We start from the raw sequence: 18,122 nt of genomic DNA on the forward strand, positions 1-18,122 counted from the left end.
TAAATCTTCAGTAGAGAATAATTAGCTTAGTGTCCACACAGATGACATGAACAACACTGGACTGCCCTCTTTGCTACTACAACAGAGTCATTGTGAGAGCATTTTGAGTTCCTGGCATGCCCTTGGGGCTCCTGGTGCCATGCTGGGCACAAAAGGGTTTGGGGTGTGCAGCCCCTCTAGGTGGGTGCAGAGCTGTGCCCCAGAGCCATGGGTACCTGTAGTGCTTGTGACGCTCTATCCACCGTAGAAGAGCTGTCAAGAAAGGAAAATGGTGATTCAGAATCTCTGAGGCACTGGCTGGTCTCTCCAGGACTTGGCTGTGCTTGGAGGAAAATCTACCCAATATACTCTTGATCTCCAGCAGCTGAAGGTTGGTGTTGTAGGTTCTCTACACTCCAGCAATGGGCTCCAAGCAAATCATCTGTCCTGGTGGCATTTCACAGAACCACAGTGTGGCTGGCACTGAGACCATCAGAGAAGTGCTGGTGCAGAGGAGATGAAACTCATTGCCATGGAGGGGGAAGAGGCTGGAGTATCATCTTAGCAATGCAGAAAGTGGTGTCTCTTGTGGAGATCCAACCCACGTCTTCCACTTGAAAAGAAGATGTTGGTCTGTGAGATGTCTCCCTCCTGCAGTGGTTTGATCACTGAGGAGGATGTGGCAGTGATCTGGAAGGTTGATGGCACTGAGCCACCTCTTTGTAAGGGGTTAGGGGATGGCAATGGGGAAAAGTCTTTAATTCCCCACCCAACACTGGGAGACACGAGGGAATGAGGAATGCTGGGACAGGTGGGGATGTCCGAATATACAAGCACAAAGCATGGCTCTCTGCGATGTCTGGGTCAGCCCCACAGCTGGTCTCGCCGTGGGGAGATGCAGAGTCAGCCCAGCTCTCACTACAGGAAACTCTCCTCCACCTCTTGGTGCACTGTGGTCGGCTCCTGGCAGCCTGGCTGTGGGTCGGATTCCTGCTCCTCATCCTGCCGGAGGCCCAGAGGGCTGTCACAGGATATTGTAGATGATGTGTTGGCCTCATTCAGCGTAGAGCTGAAGGGAGACAAGGAGGAGAGAGAAATGAGTGCCTTGTCCCAAGTCTCTTGGTGAGAGAGGATTCCCAATGGCTGAGAAGCATGTCAATATCCTGGCAGCCCCAGTCTATCTGAGCATCTTTCCACAAGGGGACAGACAATATCACTTGGGTCTATTCAGCCCTCAAACACAACATACAGCCAGCTGGGCTCTGTAGACCGTAAGCCCCAGTGTGCCCTACTCCTTGTAAGCGGGGTCTCTTGTCCCCAGCTGTGCCAGCTGATGTACAGAGACATGACGTGACACCCTATCTTAGCTTGCATCCCAGCTCCTCTGGTTCATCTTCATCCCTGCAGGCTCCTGCAAGGTTGCAGCACCTCAGATGGAGATGGCACTGTCCTCCTCCTCTCCTGGTAAACCCACCCTTGGTCTGTCCCATAGCAGAGCATCCCCATTTCCTCTTGAGGCCCCCATTTTCAGATTTGGGCAGTCAGGGGAAGGGACAACATTCAGAAGTGATGTTTTTACCTGGCCCGGCTGATGGAGGCCTCCTGAGGGAGATCGCAGATTGCCTCAGGTTTGGGGTCGGGAAGAGGGATGATATAATCGTTCTCGCCCCCATTCTGGTGCACGGCCGTGTAGAGGATGCTGCCAGTGGGGGAGCTGGGAGTGAGCCTGGCGTTGTTCAACCCGGGGATTGTGGGTCTTGTGCGGACAACAGCAGGGTGGTCACTCTTCATGAACTCTTCATCCACCTGCTGGTACCTCTGCTCTCGCAGGGCAGGTTACAAAAGAAATGGGAAGGTCTTGTGAGTGGAGAAAATGCACTTGTTTTGCATTTGCTTTCCCTGCCTGCTAGGCTTTTTCTAGAGAGGCTGGCATCTTCTTGCTGGGTTCAGCTACCCTGTATCCACCAAAGACAGGTCATGAACATTTCCTAAGGGAGAGATCAAGGGCACAACTCCACAGCTCCAAAATACCAAACAGTTGGAGGCAGGTTTTTGATCTCCTGCCAGTTCTGATTTCTGCAGTTGCTGAGATACCAGCTGCCTGTCTGGTAATGCCAGTTGTCTCAGCAATGTCCCCAGGATGCCCAAACCACCTTCATTGCTGTTCATACTAATACAGCCTTAGTCACAGCAAAATCCTCTGGCACAACAGCACTAAACACTGGTCTCCAAACCCTGATTGAGGGCCCCAACCAAGGCAGCATCCTCCACAGAGCACTGACCCTCTTCTGTCCCTCCAGCACAGGGTCCTTTGAACATACCTTTCTGTAGCAATCCACCAAAAGGTTTCCCATAAGCACCACCAGCTGTGAGAAGGATGGTCTGATCTCAAACTTCTCCTCCCAGCACTTCTGCATGATATCGTAGCTAAGGAGAGGGAAGAGAGAGCACCCTGGAGAGTTAGTGGGTTGGGAAAACAGAGGCAGAAATGCTTCTGTAGTTTGTGTAGGGCAGGCCCAGGGCAAACACGTGTGGGCAGCACTTACATTTCATCAGAGGCGTGGGTGGGTTTGGACATCCGATAGCCGCGTTTGATGGCGTTGTAGAACTGTTCATTCATAGGCAGTTCAGGGTATGGAGTTCCCCCTGGGTGTAAAGGGAGAGCAGGAAATCAGGCTGGTGGATTGCCTGCAACCCCCATGCCAAAACATATTTCACACTAAGGTTTCATTTTTTTCTTTACCTTTCCTGTTTCATTTCACTTCCAAATGGCAACGTCAGCATAGGAAAGAAGGAGACAGGGAATGAAGTGCTACTCTGACTGGTAAAGTTGGGACTTGGGGATTAGAAATGGATTTCTATTATCTCTGGGAAAGGATCCTGCTAACATGCTATCAGGCCTACAGACACCATCATTATCTCCAGGGCACTTACCTAGAGTGAATATCTCCCAGAGAAGAATCCCGAAGGACCACACATCGCTCAGGGTGGTGTACAGGTTGTTGAAGATGCTCTCTGGAGCCATCCACTTAAGGGGCAAGAAGGTCTAAGAGGAAAAAAATGGAACAAGAAGAGAGTCAGCTGCATCTACAGCACTTGTTTCAACAGGTGAGAGCCTGACACCCAGTTTACAAGCAGAGAAGACCCTTCAGAGCTGCCCATCAGCCCAACACATCTGTTGACATCTGCTGGCAGCCACTTCTTGAAGGAACCAGTTTCCTCTTTCCTTGTGCAGATGAACCCAGCAGGCAGGAGGAAAGACTGGGTGTGCTACATCCGTTTCTATTGCTGTCTGCCATGATGAGCTGTCACGGTGTGCATTCTCTGTTCCCTAGTTCTTGGGGAGTCCACTGGCTTGCACAACATGCCCGCAGCACTCCTGAAGGGAGTCCAGGCCTATCTGGACTTTGGAAAACTGAGACCAGGCTGGAGAGGGCTGTGGAATGACCAGAAAAGAGCTGAAGGACACATCCGGCTTTTTCCTGCTCTTCCTCACTCAGAGTGATACACGAAAAGGAGCCTCACTTGACCAGCTTGTATGCAGCACTGGCTGTGCTGTTCCTGGGATTCGCTTGCACAATGAATACCAAAATAATCTCCAGGAAGGATTGCAAAGTGGCCCAGTTTCATTTCCCATTTTGGAAGGAAAAGCAGCTATGCCAAAGCTGGACTGGAAAACCCCAGCCCCTCTGCAGGAGGGTCTCCCTGCCCATCTGCCATCCCATGCAAATGGGAGAAAACACAAGAGAAGTTTAGTAGTTCATAGAGTAGATAAAGATTGGGGGTTGAGGGGCCTGGCTCCACTCTCAGCTCTCCCAACCTCAGTTTCTCTGGGAATTACATGGCTTGCTTTGCTTGGGATTGCACATTCCCAAATGCCCCAGGGCTGGAGTGGACATGCTGTTGTTGAAGTCAAAGGGGAGGTTCTGGGGAAGCTCAATTACAGCTTCATCCTCTCCTGCCTCGAAAGATTGGAGATGTCTTTCTGGAAAGTAGCTGCCTGCAGGAAAACACTTCCTCTTACCCTGCAGTCTAGTGCTTAGAGCAGAAGTCTGTGAACCTCTTCCCAGAGTGTCTAGTGACTTGCTGCAGCACTATCAAGCTGCCTAACCTTGCACTCCTCCTGCCTGCAGCTCAGGACCGGACTCAGCGCCATACAGGGAAGGGATGCAGCACTGCTGCCAGTGATGGGCTGTACAGGGGACAATCCTTAGTTTTGCTGCTGCTGTCTACATTCTTCTGTAAGAGCCTGGAGATATGGGCATACAATTCTGCTACTCCACAGCATGTGGAGCACATCAGGTGCAGGATGGTTGGCCGTTGACACCATCTCCTGAGAGTCTTGCCCTGTCACCACCCTGGGGCACAATGATGGACAGGCGACTCACAGGGGGAGCATGTAGGGAGTGCCAGGCCCAGAGCCCCAGGAAGAAGGGGCTTGCATAGCTCCTGGTACTCACACTGCCTTTGGAGATATAGTTCGAGTCCCTCATGATGTCCCTTGCCAGGCCAAAGTCACAGATCTTCACCAGCTTCCCCTCGCAGATGAGGACATTCCTGGCAGCCAGGTCACGATGCACACACTGTAGGGGGGAGGCAGAGCACTGTCACTGCGAGGGGCCATCAGACAGCCTGAGGAAACAGCCCAGCTCCAGCACTAGCACATTTCCAGAGCTGCAGGGACAGGAGTCACCTCACATCATTTGAGGCATCTCCTCCACCTCTAGGGACAACTGTGGCTCAAAGCCACTAGCAGAGCTACCACATTTTTGCTGCTCGTTGGACTGCTACCCCCGTGACAGCAACAGGCATACAAATCTGGCAAGGGCAATTTGAACAACCCAGCAGAGAGGGGATTGCCAGGACCTGACCAAGCAAGGGGGCTGGTGGGCTGGCAAGGAGTGGAAGTCTTGGACAATCCAACTCAGCAGTCTAAAGACATCAGAGTTACACCAACCTAGCTTGTGCCTCCTGGTTTGCCATCATATTGGACATTTTCCATGTGAACAGACCCGAGGTTTGCTCAAGACCCTGCCATACTAGCGAGCATTGTGATATTATGCCACTGCAAAGCATGACTGTGGGAAGCTGTGGGGAGCTGGGAGCCTCTTCTGTGCTCCATGGGGGATCACTAACCATGCACTTTTGGGGATCAGACTGTCTGGCTGGAGGCAGAGAGCCAGGAATGTCTCTCCACACATCATTGATGCCATCCCCACCCTTTCTCTTAGCCCTGCCCTGTGTGATGTTTCACACGCTCCAACTATATTACTGCCTGCCCTGGGCTAAACCAGACCTTAGGAAATCCCAGAGCCTAGTCTTCTGTGGTGCCTTAATTTCCACTAAACAAGCATTTCTGATGAGGCCTGGGGGGCTCAGAGCCTGTGGTGCAATAGGGGTGTCTGTGGAGAGTAGTAGCTCTGCTGCAGAGTGCCTTGTGCTTTAGCGGAGGGAGGTTATCTCTGTTTGGTCATCATGGTAAATAAGGATGATATAACACCACAGCTGTGCTGCACATGGCTTGGGAGGAGCTCAGAGTCAGGGAATTTGAGGCCTGAAGCTCAATCTAAGCCAGGGTTAGCTGTCACATGCAAATATAGTCATGCTGATCCCCAGGGCTGTGTTTCCAAAGAGAAGTGGTGAGCAGCTCTTTAATCGCATGGCCACTTCTCTCATAAGGAGGTTGGCATGGACAGAGGGACAGTGAACCAAAGCTGACACAAGGACACAGGCAGAGCACTGTTGGCCTCCACTGCTGCAGGCACCATGGACCAGCTGGCATACGTACATTTTTGGAAGCCAGGAACTCCATCCCGTTGGCCACCTGGAAGCTGAAGCCCACCAAGTCCATGTAGCTGAGGAGCGGAGACTCGTTTATCAGCGTCACCCGGTCTGTTCTTTCAGGAGCTGAAGGGCAAGCAGAGATGGATGTTCATGTTACTCAGCACACTTGTGGGCTGCCCGCCAGTGGAACCACTGGGGATTGCTTTGCCTCCAGCAACAAAAGGACAGAGCCAGGAGCTCCCATTGTGAGGGCATCTGCCACCGCTGCTGGACTCATTCCAAAGGTGACCTTTGCAATATGGACCACTCATCTCTGCAAGCAAGGGGATCCAGTACCCAAAGCGCAAGCACCTCTCCCTCCCACTGTGGCTGAGCTGTTACCTGATGGGGAATAGCTGTCCAGCTCATACGGGGTGCCGTAGTTAGAGGACTCAATGTCAGCGTACTTGACTTCACCCTTCATGTCAGACATGGGCACATAATCCAAGGAGTCGTCCTTGCTCATGTCCATGTAGCCCCCGTCGCTCTCCACAGACAAGGAGAGGTGACTGTGGGGGGAAGTAAAGAGGAAAGGAGGAGATGCAGTGGATGGGAGCAACAATTTGTGGGACTGCAATTCCTGAATCCTCACCCCAAGCACTGAATGTGCCACACAGCAGGGAAAGAAGCCCTGCATCATGCACGCAGAGAAGTGCAAATGGCACTGGAGACCTCCATCCACCAGGTAGCTCTGGTGTCCTCAGCGCTAGCTTTAAACAGCCCTGCCTTACTCCTCTATGGGTCTCCAGGTGCCCTTGCCCACAGGCTGCAGCTTCTCATGCTCACCTTGCCTGGCAGAGCACAGGCTTGGCTCAGCACACGATCTCGGCACTGGGGAGGGCAGGAAGGGGAGCCAGGGCCTTGCAGCTCCACAGGCACCCACAGGGCAGGAGGGCAGGAGACCCAAGCCAGACTGGGCAGGCGAAACCTTTCACCTTGGTTGTGCACATTCCCATGCTGGCCAGGACTGGCCTGGAGACAGCTGAACTGAGCAGGCAGGACACAAGCCTCTGTCCACAGTTAAACCTTCCCAGTTTGGATCAGCAATCATCTGCACCCTCGAGCACCTTCTCCCTTGAGAGAGCAACAATTGCATCTGGGAAGCAGCATCTTGAGGCCTTCCACATGATGGTGCTGGGCAAGGGAAACCTGCTGCATGGCCAGAGCTGCGGGGTACATCCCCACGGGCTTGTGAGGCTATGCTCAGTGCTTAGGAGGATCTCAGCTGCCTTCAAGCAGAAAGCACAGGGGGAAGCTGTGCTGATGTCCTAACACTGCTCTATTTTACTATTGTTTTGGTGTACTGGAAGGAAATGCTGCCTTCTAACTTCGCACGGGACCGTTTCTGTGCACTGATCTGCCTGCATCCCTTACAGCTGGCAACTGGATGAAGAACCGTTTCCCTTTCCTTGTAGCACCTCTTGTGCAACTTCACTCCTTCTAGCACTTCTCTCTTAGGCTTGGTAGCGACGTGACCTGCCCTGAAAATGCAGAGCTGAGGTCTCCAAGGGTTAAGACAGGCTGGGAAACCCTTCGTCTCTGTACTTGAAGCATAGCTGTGGTTGTGCCAGTAAAGTTAATGATGCCAGGGAATATTCCCAACTGGCATGGAGCAGCCAGCGTGTGTGCTAGCAGACTCAGCCTCCAGGACACACAGATTGCCTCTGCCAACTCTCTGTCTGCCAGGAGCTGTTTGGAGGTGGCTGGTTGGCACATGGGCCAGTCTCACAAGATAAGAGAGTGGCCAACTGTGTCCCAATGTTGGGCCAGCGTTTATTTTACTGGTCTGGAGGAAATGTAGGTATCTTTCCTGGAAGTACCAGCCTCCCTCATTGATGGGGTAGGCACCAGGGAGGAGGAAAGTGCTGCTTTCCAGGTACCTCTGCACATGGTCCTCCTTGGCGGTGTTCCCGTACACCTCTGCCTCTCGCCGTGCCTTCTCTCCGTAGGACTGCAGGAAGGTGTGCTTGTTGCGGTGCAGGTAGTCCACCAGGTCCCCATAGCGGCAGTACTCGGTGATGATATAGATGGGCCCTGGTGGGACAGAGCGCCCGTGTCAGCCCTGCCTCGGCTGCGCTCGCTCCCCGGGGCAGCAAATTTCATCCCACAGGGGCATTACCAGATTGCAGGATGTCTAGGCAGGGCCGGGGGAAAAGCCATCTTTCTGATATTGAGCATTTTTGGAATTTGAAATTTGTGTTTGGGGAAGGAAGTGGGGGTTATCAGAAAAATGCCTTCTCAGTTTCAAATAGTTTGGAAAGAAAGGCTTTGTGAGCCGCACAAGGCTTCCCTAAGGGAAGGGTGAATCATTCTGAACCAGAAAACAGGAATTATTCTCTCTGAGGACAGTTGTCCTCCTCAGCGTAGCCCAGGGCAGCAGGGAGAGGAGACAAGGTGCCCAGGGCTCAGCTACCTCCTTTTGTACAGGCCCCCAGCAAGTTGACGATGTTGAGGTGAGGTCCCAAGTGGCTCATGATCTTCAGCTCGGACATGAGGGCTTGCTTCTCGCTGCTCCGGGCAGTGGCTGTTAGGGAGAGCTGGTGTGAGTGCCAGGGTGAGGAGGGGAGCACATGGGCAACGTTTGGCCTCACACCTTTGGGATGGGGGAAAGGTATGGTGTGGGGACAACTCACACTTGAGCATTTTGACCGCCACTTTCATGGTGGACTGTGAATGGCTCAGGCCATGGGCTGTTGCCTCCACCACACGTCCAAAGGCACCGGAACCGAGAGTGCGTCCTGCAAAGAAACAGGGAGGAGACAAGGTTGGCGACAGTCCTCAAGGAGGGGTGAGGTGAAGAGCTTGGAAAAGACAAGTTCTCTGTCTGAAACCACACCAGCCTTGCTGCAATCATCCTGGTGGGCATGGAGGTGGTGGTGAGCTATGATGTTTATGGTTGGGGATGGTTTCTGGCTGGCTGGGGAGGGAAGGATCTTGCAGCCGCAGGAAAGGATAGCCAGGAATAACCCAGTGCTTCATGCCGAAGGGAGTAGCTGGCTTCCCACCATGGTCCCAGATGGTCCCTCTGTCCCAGGACCACATCATATCTTGAGGAATCTCTGTGCCCTTTCTGGGTTGGTCTCTTTTGGATATCCCAAACCCATTACCCCCAGACAGCCAGGACCCCAGGAGTCCATCACTAGGACCTGCACAGCCTTTACCTAACACCAGCTTGTCTCTGGGCACCTCCCAGCTGGAGTCATAAGGGAGCTGCATGGGATCCACGTAGATGTATTCGTGCCCATCAGAGCTGACTGACTCAATCACCTTCCAGCGGATTTCATAACGAGGTTTCTGGAAAGGGAAAGGGGAAAGAGAGATCTGAGAGGCTGAGGGTCAGGGAGGGCATGGGAGATGTGGATGGGCTTTGTCAGGGAGTCTTTTGTCCCTGCAGCCATTGCCTTATGCCCCATCTAGCCTATGGATGCCAGGGGGTCCATGGTCCCTGGAATGGGTGGGACATTTTTCAGGCCCATGCCAGAAGGAGCTCACAGCTTTGCTCTTCCCAGACACCCTGACATGGGGGTAGCACTGTGGCAGCCTGGGAATGCTCTCCTCTTTTACCTTCTGCCACAGGACAATCAGGATGATCAGGGAGATGACGGTGAGGACCAGCAAGGCCAGGATGACAGAGATGATGACCACTTTGAACGGCAAGGCTACAATGACAACAGGGACAGCAGTTAGACTCCTCCAACCCTGCATGGCCTGGGTACCCTGGGGAAAGGAGGGGACAGCAGCACAGAGGGATCCCTGCACCCTTCCCCTTTCCTCCTCTAGCCACTGTCCCCCTCCTGCTACACACCTCCCCCCAGACATCGACCCTGAGCTCTCCTCTGGGTGGGGCCAGTCCCTGTCTTGCAGGGCCAGCACCCCAGGGGTAATGGGGTGATGGGTTATTACACCTGTTGAAGGGCTTGCTGCCTTGGAAGAGGCTTGGCCGTGGGAGGGTGTAAGGAGCTAGAGGGGCTGGTTTGCTTGGGGGAGAGCTGGCAGCTCTGGACTTGGGCTTAGACCATCCTTCCTCATATTTGGGATGTTCAGTGCATGGATGTTCTAGTCCGTGGCACCATCTAGTGACCCACGGGCTAATAACAAGACACTGGGGACATGCTCAGGAACTCTCATCTTGCCTCCCTGGAGGGATGACCCTGCCAGTGGTGGGAAGAGGATGTCCACGGCCAGTGGATATAAGGGCTCCTCCTGGAGCAACCTTTCCTGCTCAACCCAAAGGAAGCTTCATTTTGGGCAGAATACCCAGGCTTCCTGCTTTCGAAGACTGCAGCCATCAGATGACAGTCCTGGCTCCTAGCACCTCCAGGCTGGAGGCACAGAGAGGAAAGTCTAGCTCCCCATTGCTGGCTCAAACACCTCCCACAGCGCTCACCGTGTGGGACCAGAGTGATGTCCTGGGAGCTGGTGCCCAGGAAGTTTTGCACAGTGCATCTCAGGAGCAGGGGCTCGTCCACCCTGTGCAGCTGCAGGGTGCTGTTCACGCGGTACACCTGCAGCTCTGCGTGGTATGTGGCGTTGGTCTGCAGACCGATCTCTGTGGACTCATTCCCCAGCAGCCGGGTGGGCTGCCCCTTGGTCCCGCACCTGGCCCAGGGGAGAATAAAGGCACCTGTGAGGCAGTTGGGACCACACGCCACCATGGGTTGCCTGGGCTTGTGGGCCAGCAGGATGCAATAAAATATTAGTCTATTATTCTAATAAATGCAAGAACCCGGGTGTTACCATGGGCTCTATCACTCCACTTACCATTTGATATCGCTGCAAGTAGACCAGCTGATCTCTGGCTGGGGCATGCCTTCAGCAGAGCATGTTACGGTCTGCTCCCCACTGCTGGCATTGCTGATCTCCTTGAGATCCACCACTTTGGCTGGCACTGAAACCAAGAGACACTGGTGGGAATTCATCCTTCACTTTGCAGGATGGAAGGGGAACATGATTCCCCTGTGCCCCTAACATGGCCTGGGGGTGGGGGGACAGTGAGGTAGGACTCATCACAGCAATCGTGTTTCAGTTTTGAAACCTAACAGCAAAACCAGAAAGGTTTGAGGGGGTCATGAAGGAGGCCTGTCCACATTCAGGTTGCTTAGAGAACAGAGGTGAGCACAGAGGAGAGTGCTGGACATCAGAGCTGCCCACCCATCTCTGCATCTACTACCTTGGGCCAGGGCATGAAGGTCAAGCTGCTGGTGTCTGCATTGCCTCCCTGTCCCCCTTGATCTGAGACCATGTGTGAGATATTTCAAGTGAGCACGTTTCTTGCTTTAATGCTCTTCCTTTGATCAAAACCACTCTGGAGCTGTAGTCAGAGGACTAAGGGCTTCAGCCTGAGGGTCCTGCGGCAAAGGATGGAGCCATCCTCTGAGACTGCCCCCAAACTCCTCAGCCCCATGTCTGCACGCCCATCCTCACCATTTATCTGCAGATGGAAGGACAGCTCCTGCTCATCATCCTCATTGGAAGCCCGGATCGTGTAAAATCCTCCTTCTTCCTGCTTCACCCGCACCAGCACCAGAGCTGTCTGGTACCTGGAGGAGACACAGTCCCTGAGTGATGGGTGTGGGAAGATACTTGGGGATTGACGGCGCTCAGAGGTGACCAGATCCCACCCAACTGAGGCATGCTCGAAATCCACTCACAGAAAGGCATTCAACCACCAGCCCATGTCCAACCAGTGATTTGCAGCTTGCTTTGTGATTATCACTTCCCTGCACCCTGATGAGGAGTGATGGGCCCTCACCTGGTTTCTGACAGGTTCCTGATGGTGATGGTGAACTCGCTGCTGCTCTCCATGGTCAACGTCTTGTTGTTCTTCAGCCACACGATGCTGGGTTGTGGGTAGGCCTCCACCTCCACCTGGATGGTGTGGCTCTTGTGGACCTCAGCGTACACCGTGCTGGGCAGGTGGGTATGGAAGCGCACAAAGCCATGCTCTGAGAGGGGGCAGGAGGGATAGCGGGGTCAGAGATAAAAAGAGACCCCTCTCCAGCCCTCTGGATAAACATGGATCTGGAACAAAACACCCTGAACACACAGAAGTGGTGGGGCAGCTCCAGATCCACCCCTCAAGGCTTCAGGCTTGTGTCCAAGCAGAGTGGGGTTGCAGAGCCACACTTTGGAGCAAGGGAGCTCATGGGCCAGGCAGCATACAGGGAAAAGGCTGTTATCTTGTAGAGATGGGGCAGGTTCCTCCAAATTACATGAAAGAAGGACAGATGCAGATGGGAGGTGACAATTTGACCTCAGTGCCTTAGCACAACACAGTGCAGAAGAGCTCTTACCCACACCCTCAAGTGTCATAAAGGGTTCTAAAAGCTGTGGTGGGGGATTTGGGATGTTTTGAAGCCAAGAAGTAGGCAGGGGTCACTTGCAGTGAGGGCTGGGTTTTTGACAGTTACTGGGCAGAGACAAGGAGGGGAGAGAGCTGGAGGCTGTGCAGAGAGAAGAGGGTGTCACTCTGGAGAGGGATAGGGGGGTCAGAGATAAAAAGAGACCCCTCTCCAGCCCTTTGGACAAACATGGATCTGGAACTGCCTGGACGCCCATGTGGTTTGCTGGCTTTGGGCCCGTGGGTAGTGACACACCGATTACTCGGACTGTGATGTCCTTCCGGTCCGTTTTCTCGTGGTAGCCCTCAGAGACGTTGCAGACGTAGGTCCCACTGTCCTCCAGCTCTGCACTCTGGATGATGAGGATGGAGCGGATCTCATGGGTGGATCCCGGCAGGAAGTCTGTCACTGGCTCCACAGCCTTCCCTGCCTGCACAATGGGGACAAGAGATATGGTTTGAGAAGGAAAGAGCATGTTCTGCCATTGGAGCTACAAAGCCAAGCTCACAGGGAGGGAGGAGGAGGGGATAGAGGACCCCAGTCAGGCTGCCACAGAGACAGGGAACATGCACTGATCAGAAGCCACTGAGACAGACAGCCTTAATCCAAGCCTCCTTGTGTGGCAGCAGCAGCATCCCACAGCTTCTGCCATGGGGTGAAGCTTCCTACAAAGCTTCACCTAGGATATTGATGAATGATTGCCATGGGACATCTGGGCGAAGGCTGGAGCTGCTGCCCAGGGCTTGTGGGGCTGGAGCACTCACTTGCTTGCGGGGATAATCCCAGTTGAAGTTGACTAGCTCATTGCCGCTCACGGTGCACATCAGAGTAATGTTTTCTCCCTGACGCACTATGGTCTGCACTGCACTGATGGAGACATTCACAGATGAGACTGTGGGAAAGGTGAAAGAAAGGAATGAATAATGGAGGAATGGATGAGTGGGCACCCAGTCCATTTATCCTGGGTGGACTGGTCCACTGGAAATTCTCTTCCCTGAGGGATGGAGCTGACACTGTGGCAGAACCCATTCTCTAATGGAGACAGGACTAAATCCAGCCTCCAAATTGATCAGGGGTACTGCTAAGGAGACAGGGGAGAGCTTTGCTGTCCCCTGCCATTGGGCTGAAGGAACAGCCACAGCAGGTGCACAGGTATGCTAAGACAATGGCAGCTCACCCTGGATCCTGTAGATGTAGAAGGTGTCTGAATCCACCTCCTGGTCATCCACGATTGTCCGGCAGAAATAGGTCTTATCCTCAAAGAAGCCTTTGAATCCCTGCTGTGGGTCATAAACAGCTGGGATGGGATTCTCCACCTTTTTCTCATAGAGGGTCACCTGCATCTGCGGGTTGGTCACGCGGCATGGGATGACGGCCTCTGTGTAGCCCGTGATGAAGATGAAGAGCTCTTCAGAGGTAGTAGTGGGGAGGAAGACTAGGGAGGGATCTGTGGGAAAGAGGGAACACTGGTTACAGAAAGCTGCTTGAAGCTGAACCAGGGCTGCTCTGTGCTCCTTCAGGACTGCTCCAACACAGGCCTCTGTCTCCAGACTGGTGGGATGCTTCTTCCCTTACTCCCCATGGCAAAGTAGAGCTGCCATGTCATGGGCTTGCCAAACCTCTCCTGGGAGGGTGAGAGAGACCCAGACACTGCTGCCTAGTACCCTTGCCTCCCCCACCACCTGCGCCAACGCACCACACGTGGACCTCTCCCATGACCTGGCATACCAGAGATATGCCACAGCCAGATGACTTGCCGTGAGGGCTCTCCTGCAATGGGAGGAAGGATTTTGGGAGGCCAGATGCTTGAAGACAGAACAATAATTCAAAGCCCTCTTTCTCCTGGTTGCTAAACCCTGTGGAAATGCAGAAACAAGGACATGCTGTCCCCTACCTGGAACGTAGATGTACAGGGCTTTCCTCTCTGCTGACTCTGGAGCCTCGTCAGGGTTGTAGGTGCACGCGTACTCCCCAGTGTGACGGCCCGTCACATTGCTGAGAGTGAGATTGCTGATGAAGACACCATTCCTGTGCTCCAGTGAGGCGGTGAGGGGCTGACCCTCCCGTTCCCAGACCAGTGCGCCGTCCCCATAGCACAAGAGGGAGAAGGTGCTGTGGAGGCCGAGGACAAGCTCAGTGTCTCTGGGTTCGACGTGCAGCCCACTGCCTCCAGAAATTACTTCCAGCAGACCTGGGAGAGGAGGGAGAAGAGACCAAATTGGATTCCTCTCAAATCCAAGGAGAAGCACGCTGGAGCACAACCTCATGCCAATGTATTTGGTTTGTAGTGTCAGCCTTTACACCAAAAAACAGCTTTCCGGGATTTGTCCTCCTTGGCGTAGCCACCACTGACAAACACGTGCTCTCCTCAGAAATGTCCTGTCAACCTAGACCTTGGTGGGTCACCCTTCATTCCCCGTAACTTCTGAAACCCTAACTGGAGAGGAAATAAGACATCACAGGGTTCAGCAACATTCAAAGCTGCCCATGTTGTCTGTGGCAATGCTGGGTGGAGAACCCCCCATTTTATGCTTTAGCTATGCCCCCATCCAACCTTTCTGTGAGGTAACGGCACCCTCCGTGCCACCCGGTGCTGCCCGGTGTCATCGGGCGGTGAGGAGCAGAAGGCTGGCTCAGGAGGGATTTGGGGCAGCTGTTGAAACTGTGGGTGTGAACAGAGGTGTGCTGGGAGGCAGCCATGCTGTGATGCTGTTGCACCAGCCCCAGGGGCATCCTTGGTGAGGACAGGGCTGGAAATGGGGGTAACCTGGGCCTCCCCCATATGTTGGCTCACATTCTTGGCTTTTATGCATCCTGTGAGCTGGTCTAGATGGCCTGGGGAGCCGACAGTATGGATAGTACTGCTGACCCCAAAATGAGCCTGTTTCTGTAAAGGCAGAGGTAGGTCTCAGAGGCACCTTCAAAGCCTTGGAAAGGCCATGCATTTAGCAGGTAAGGGCGAGAGGAGGAGATGAGGCAATTCCCTGCTCTGCTGGCTGCCTCTCCACAGGGGCTGTGTCAGACAGGACACAGACTAGGCTGAAACAATGTCAGTTTACAAGAAAGTGAAAAAGAAATGAAAGGAAAACCTTGCAGGAAATCCTTTGGAAGCAATAGAGCAGGCAAGGTCTTCCTGAATGGCTCCCCGTGTCTCTCCCAGCTTCCTTGCTATACCCTTTGCCCAGATGTCCCAGTGGGGCTGTGACATGTGCTCCTCCCCGGTGTCCCCACGGGTGGGCAGGGCAGCTGGGGGCAGCCCCCAGAGACTCACAGCAATACTGTAAACAGCCCAGATGCAGCCAGGTGCCCTGTTGCCTTGCTGTAGGGGTTATTGTATAAATGGGGTCTGACCAAATCCTGCTGTGGGGGTGTCCATAATGTCCAGCTAATGTGGGTTCTCCAGTGTTTGCTAAGGGCTGAGTGCACCTGGCAGTGCTCCCTCTGCAAAGGTCTCCTCCTTCCACCCACCTGTGCATCAGCATGAAGCATAGATGGACTTTACATCCACCCCGCCATAGGATTGGGTCAGAATGAGCCCATGGACCCGAGTCATTAGGAGGGACAGATGTGCCTGGACCGCACTGTGCCCGGACCGCGCTGTGCCCCCCTGTGCCTCCTCATTGCCTCTTCCCTCCCCCTTGCCCTGGAATGGGCATCCCAGGGCAGCATCCCCACGCAGGGCGCAATCCTGCACACACCTGCCCAGCCACAGCACTCACCAGTGAGGATGAGGAGCCAGAGAGATGTCTTCAGAGAGGGGCACAGCATGGTGGGCTCCGTGGCTGGGTGGCCGAATCCTGCCAAGAGCAAAGCTGGATGAGCACAGCACTGCTGGCAGAGAAGGGGTCCCTTGGCTATCCCGGGCAGGGGGGTCCCCGAGCCCCCACCCGATCCCCAGGCTCTCTTCTCCACCTCAGAAACCTCCCCTCTCTTTCCAGTTTTCAGCCTTTCCCTCCTGGCAGGGTGGTTGGTTCCCCCTCACACTGGATCTGCAGAAGAAGCTGTTTCTAAAGCATCTCCCGCTGGTAAACAGGGATTTTGCTGGAGGCTCCAGCAGTTGTGTCAACTCTTGCTCATCTCTGCTCGAAATGCCACTCCCCCTGCTGCAGAACCCTGCCTTTCTTCCTCCCTCTGCTCTAATGCTTGCCCTTTTTCCCCTTAGTTTTTGCTTCCCTCAGTCCCAGTGAGATAAAACTTGCTGGAAAACAGATTCCCCTCCACCCTCCCACATTTTCTGCTCCTTCCAATGAAATAAAACAAGCTCAAAGAAACCCCACAAAAAAATGAGTTTTTTGTATTTAACTTTCAAATATATATCTTTTAAGGGAATATTTAAGAGGGCTTTTTAGTTAAAAATCCCTTTTATCAACATTTCTCAAGAAATCTTTTCCACAGAGTGTTTCCAGTCCTCCCTGGTGCAAACTGAGAGCCCAGAAGAGACAAGGCCAGAGCTCCCTAAGAGCAGTGGGGTCTGTCCCCCGTGTAATGGGGTGACAGGTAACCCTCCCCATCGCATCTGCAGGGACAGGGATGAGTATTTCTGAAAAGCAAAATGAAGCAGCTAACAAGGGCAAGAGTAAGGCAAAAGGCTTCCTCTGTGCCTGGAGAAAGCTAGGGGGAAATGAGTTCAGTAGTCCTGAACTTGGGGATGGTCCTGCATGGAGCTGAACTTCACAGCTCAGCCACGCTGCAATCCAGGGCTGAGCTCTTGTCCTGCCGCTGGGCCACATGCCCTCTCCCGGCGCAAGAGGCATTTTGAACCTGCTCCCAAGGCAGACCCTGAGGAGAAGCCCCCGTGATGCCGGCTCAGGGCTCTGGGGAGCTGCTTGCCAGGCACGAGGATGGCTAGTGGCAATCTGGACTTGCTGACCTGACCCAAGGCATCGTCTCTTACTGAGCGGCTCTGCTGCCTCTTGGCCCTGGAATGGCCTCCTGGTCTGCTTGATCTTAAGGAGGAAATGGTTTTTAAATGACGTGCGCTTGTCAGATGTTTTTATTATTCTCTTGCTTTGGCTCAACAAAAGTCTGATCTACTAGCAAATCCTTCCAGGTCTCCAGCTTATTCAGCAGCTTCCCTCTTCCCACTCCAGAAAACCCCTCCGTGACTCCTTCTTTCTTCTGCATTTGCCAGGGGGGATGAGAGCACTTACAGGGAAGAGGTAGGGGTGGTAGGATGAAAGGACCCAGGTAAAACTCAGACTGTAAATGAACGTGACCTCACTCCACCCACCCTCAGAGAGCACCAAATTGCAGGAGAGAGGAGGATGGACAACCTAATCTCACTGCCCCCCAAGGCACTGCCATGAGAACAATTAGCTTTGTTTCCCAATTTGCCTTTACAGAGGTGTGTGATTCATCCAATATTCAATGTTCAAGGTTGTAAGGACAATTGGGATCCTCTCCTTTCATCCCTCCAAGCCTGCATGCACAAGCCAGGCTGTATTCACCACCCCACCCCCCCACCCCACCAATATCTGCCTGCCAGCAGCTAAGGTCTTCCTAAGCTCATGCCCAGCTTTTAGCAGCCTGTCCAGCTTCATGGCTGTCACTGTTAGACTTGTTGCAGGTGAGATCTTGGCTTCCTTTACCCACACAGACAGGTGCCTCACTCCATGAGTGATCTCTGCAGGATCACTGATGGGGCAAACCACTGCTCTGCCGGAGCCGGGGAGCCAGACATGGGTGCATGCTTGTGCTGGGCTAGCAGGGGTGTTGCTTCAGCAAGCAGTGAGAGCCCTGCAGCCTCCCGCTGCCGCCTCTGGCCGCCTCCCCTGTGTTCATAGCTGGTTTTAATAAAGCTGCTGGTTTTGCAAAAAGGCATTTCTCTTGGAGATGCTTCCCAAGCAGACTGGGCGGGTGGTAATGTCTCGCAAAGAGCGGTGACCTCTCCCTTGTTTGTCTGCTCTGGCCAAGGCGAGAAGCATGCTCGGAGATGCTGAGCTCTGCCCGTCCTGCAGGATGCACACAGAGCCTGGCAAG

The 18,122-nt window shown here is 53.8% G+C and overlaps 1 protein-coding gene across 2 annotated transcripts; it reads right to left on the minus strand.

Moving 5' to 3' along the window:
• Window positions 1-897: 897 nt before the first annotated feature.
• Window positions 898-17,383, minus strand: PDGFRB (platelet derived growth factor receptor beta). 2 transcript variants are annotated; one of them, XM_075715021.1, is made up of 23 exons: window positions 17,290-17,383; window positions 15,863-15,940; window positions 14,038-14,334; window positions 13,321-13,590; window positions 12,908-13,035; window positions 12,399-12,573; window positions 11,555-11,747; window positions 11,227-11,342; window positions 10,564-10,690; window positions 10,190-10,401; window positions 9,367-9,461; window positions 8,964-9,096; window positions 8,436-8,540; window positions 8,216-8,326; window positions 7,683-7,836; window positions 6,145-6,311; window positions 5,768-5,886; window positions 4,440-4,562; window positions 2,914-3,025; window positions 2,526-2,625; window positions 2,301-2,406; window positions 1,559-1,797; window positions 898-1,048 (listed from the first exon to the last, which is right to left on the minus strand). In XM_075715021.1, the coding sequence occupies exons 2-23, from the start codon at window positions 15,909-15,911 to the stop codon at window positions 898-900; spliced, it is 3,282 nt and encodes a 1,093-aa protein (XP_075571136.1). In that variant the 5' UTR covers window positions 15,912-15,940; window positions 17,290-17,383. The 2 variants fall into 2 exon arrangements, with proteins under 2 accessions (XP_075571136.1, XP_009487785.1); XM_009489510.1 differs by lacking the exon at window positions 17,290-17,383 and having other exon boundaries at window positions 15,863-15,911.
• Window positions 17,384-18,122: the final 739 nt, after the last annotated feature.

Source organism: Pelecanus crispus, chromosome 8, assembly GCF_030463565.1.
Source record: "Pelecanus crispus isolate bPelCri1 chromosome 8, bPelCri1.pri, whole genome shotgun sequence".
Lineage (NCBI taxonomy): Eukaryota > Metazoa > Chordata > Aves > Pelecaniformes > Pelecanidae > Pelecanus > Pelecanus crispus.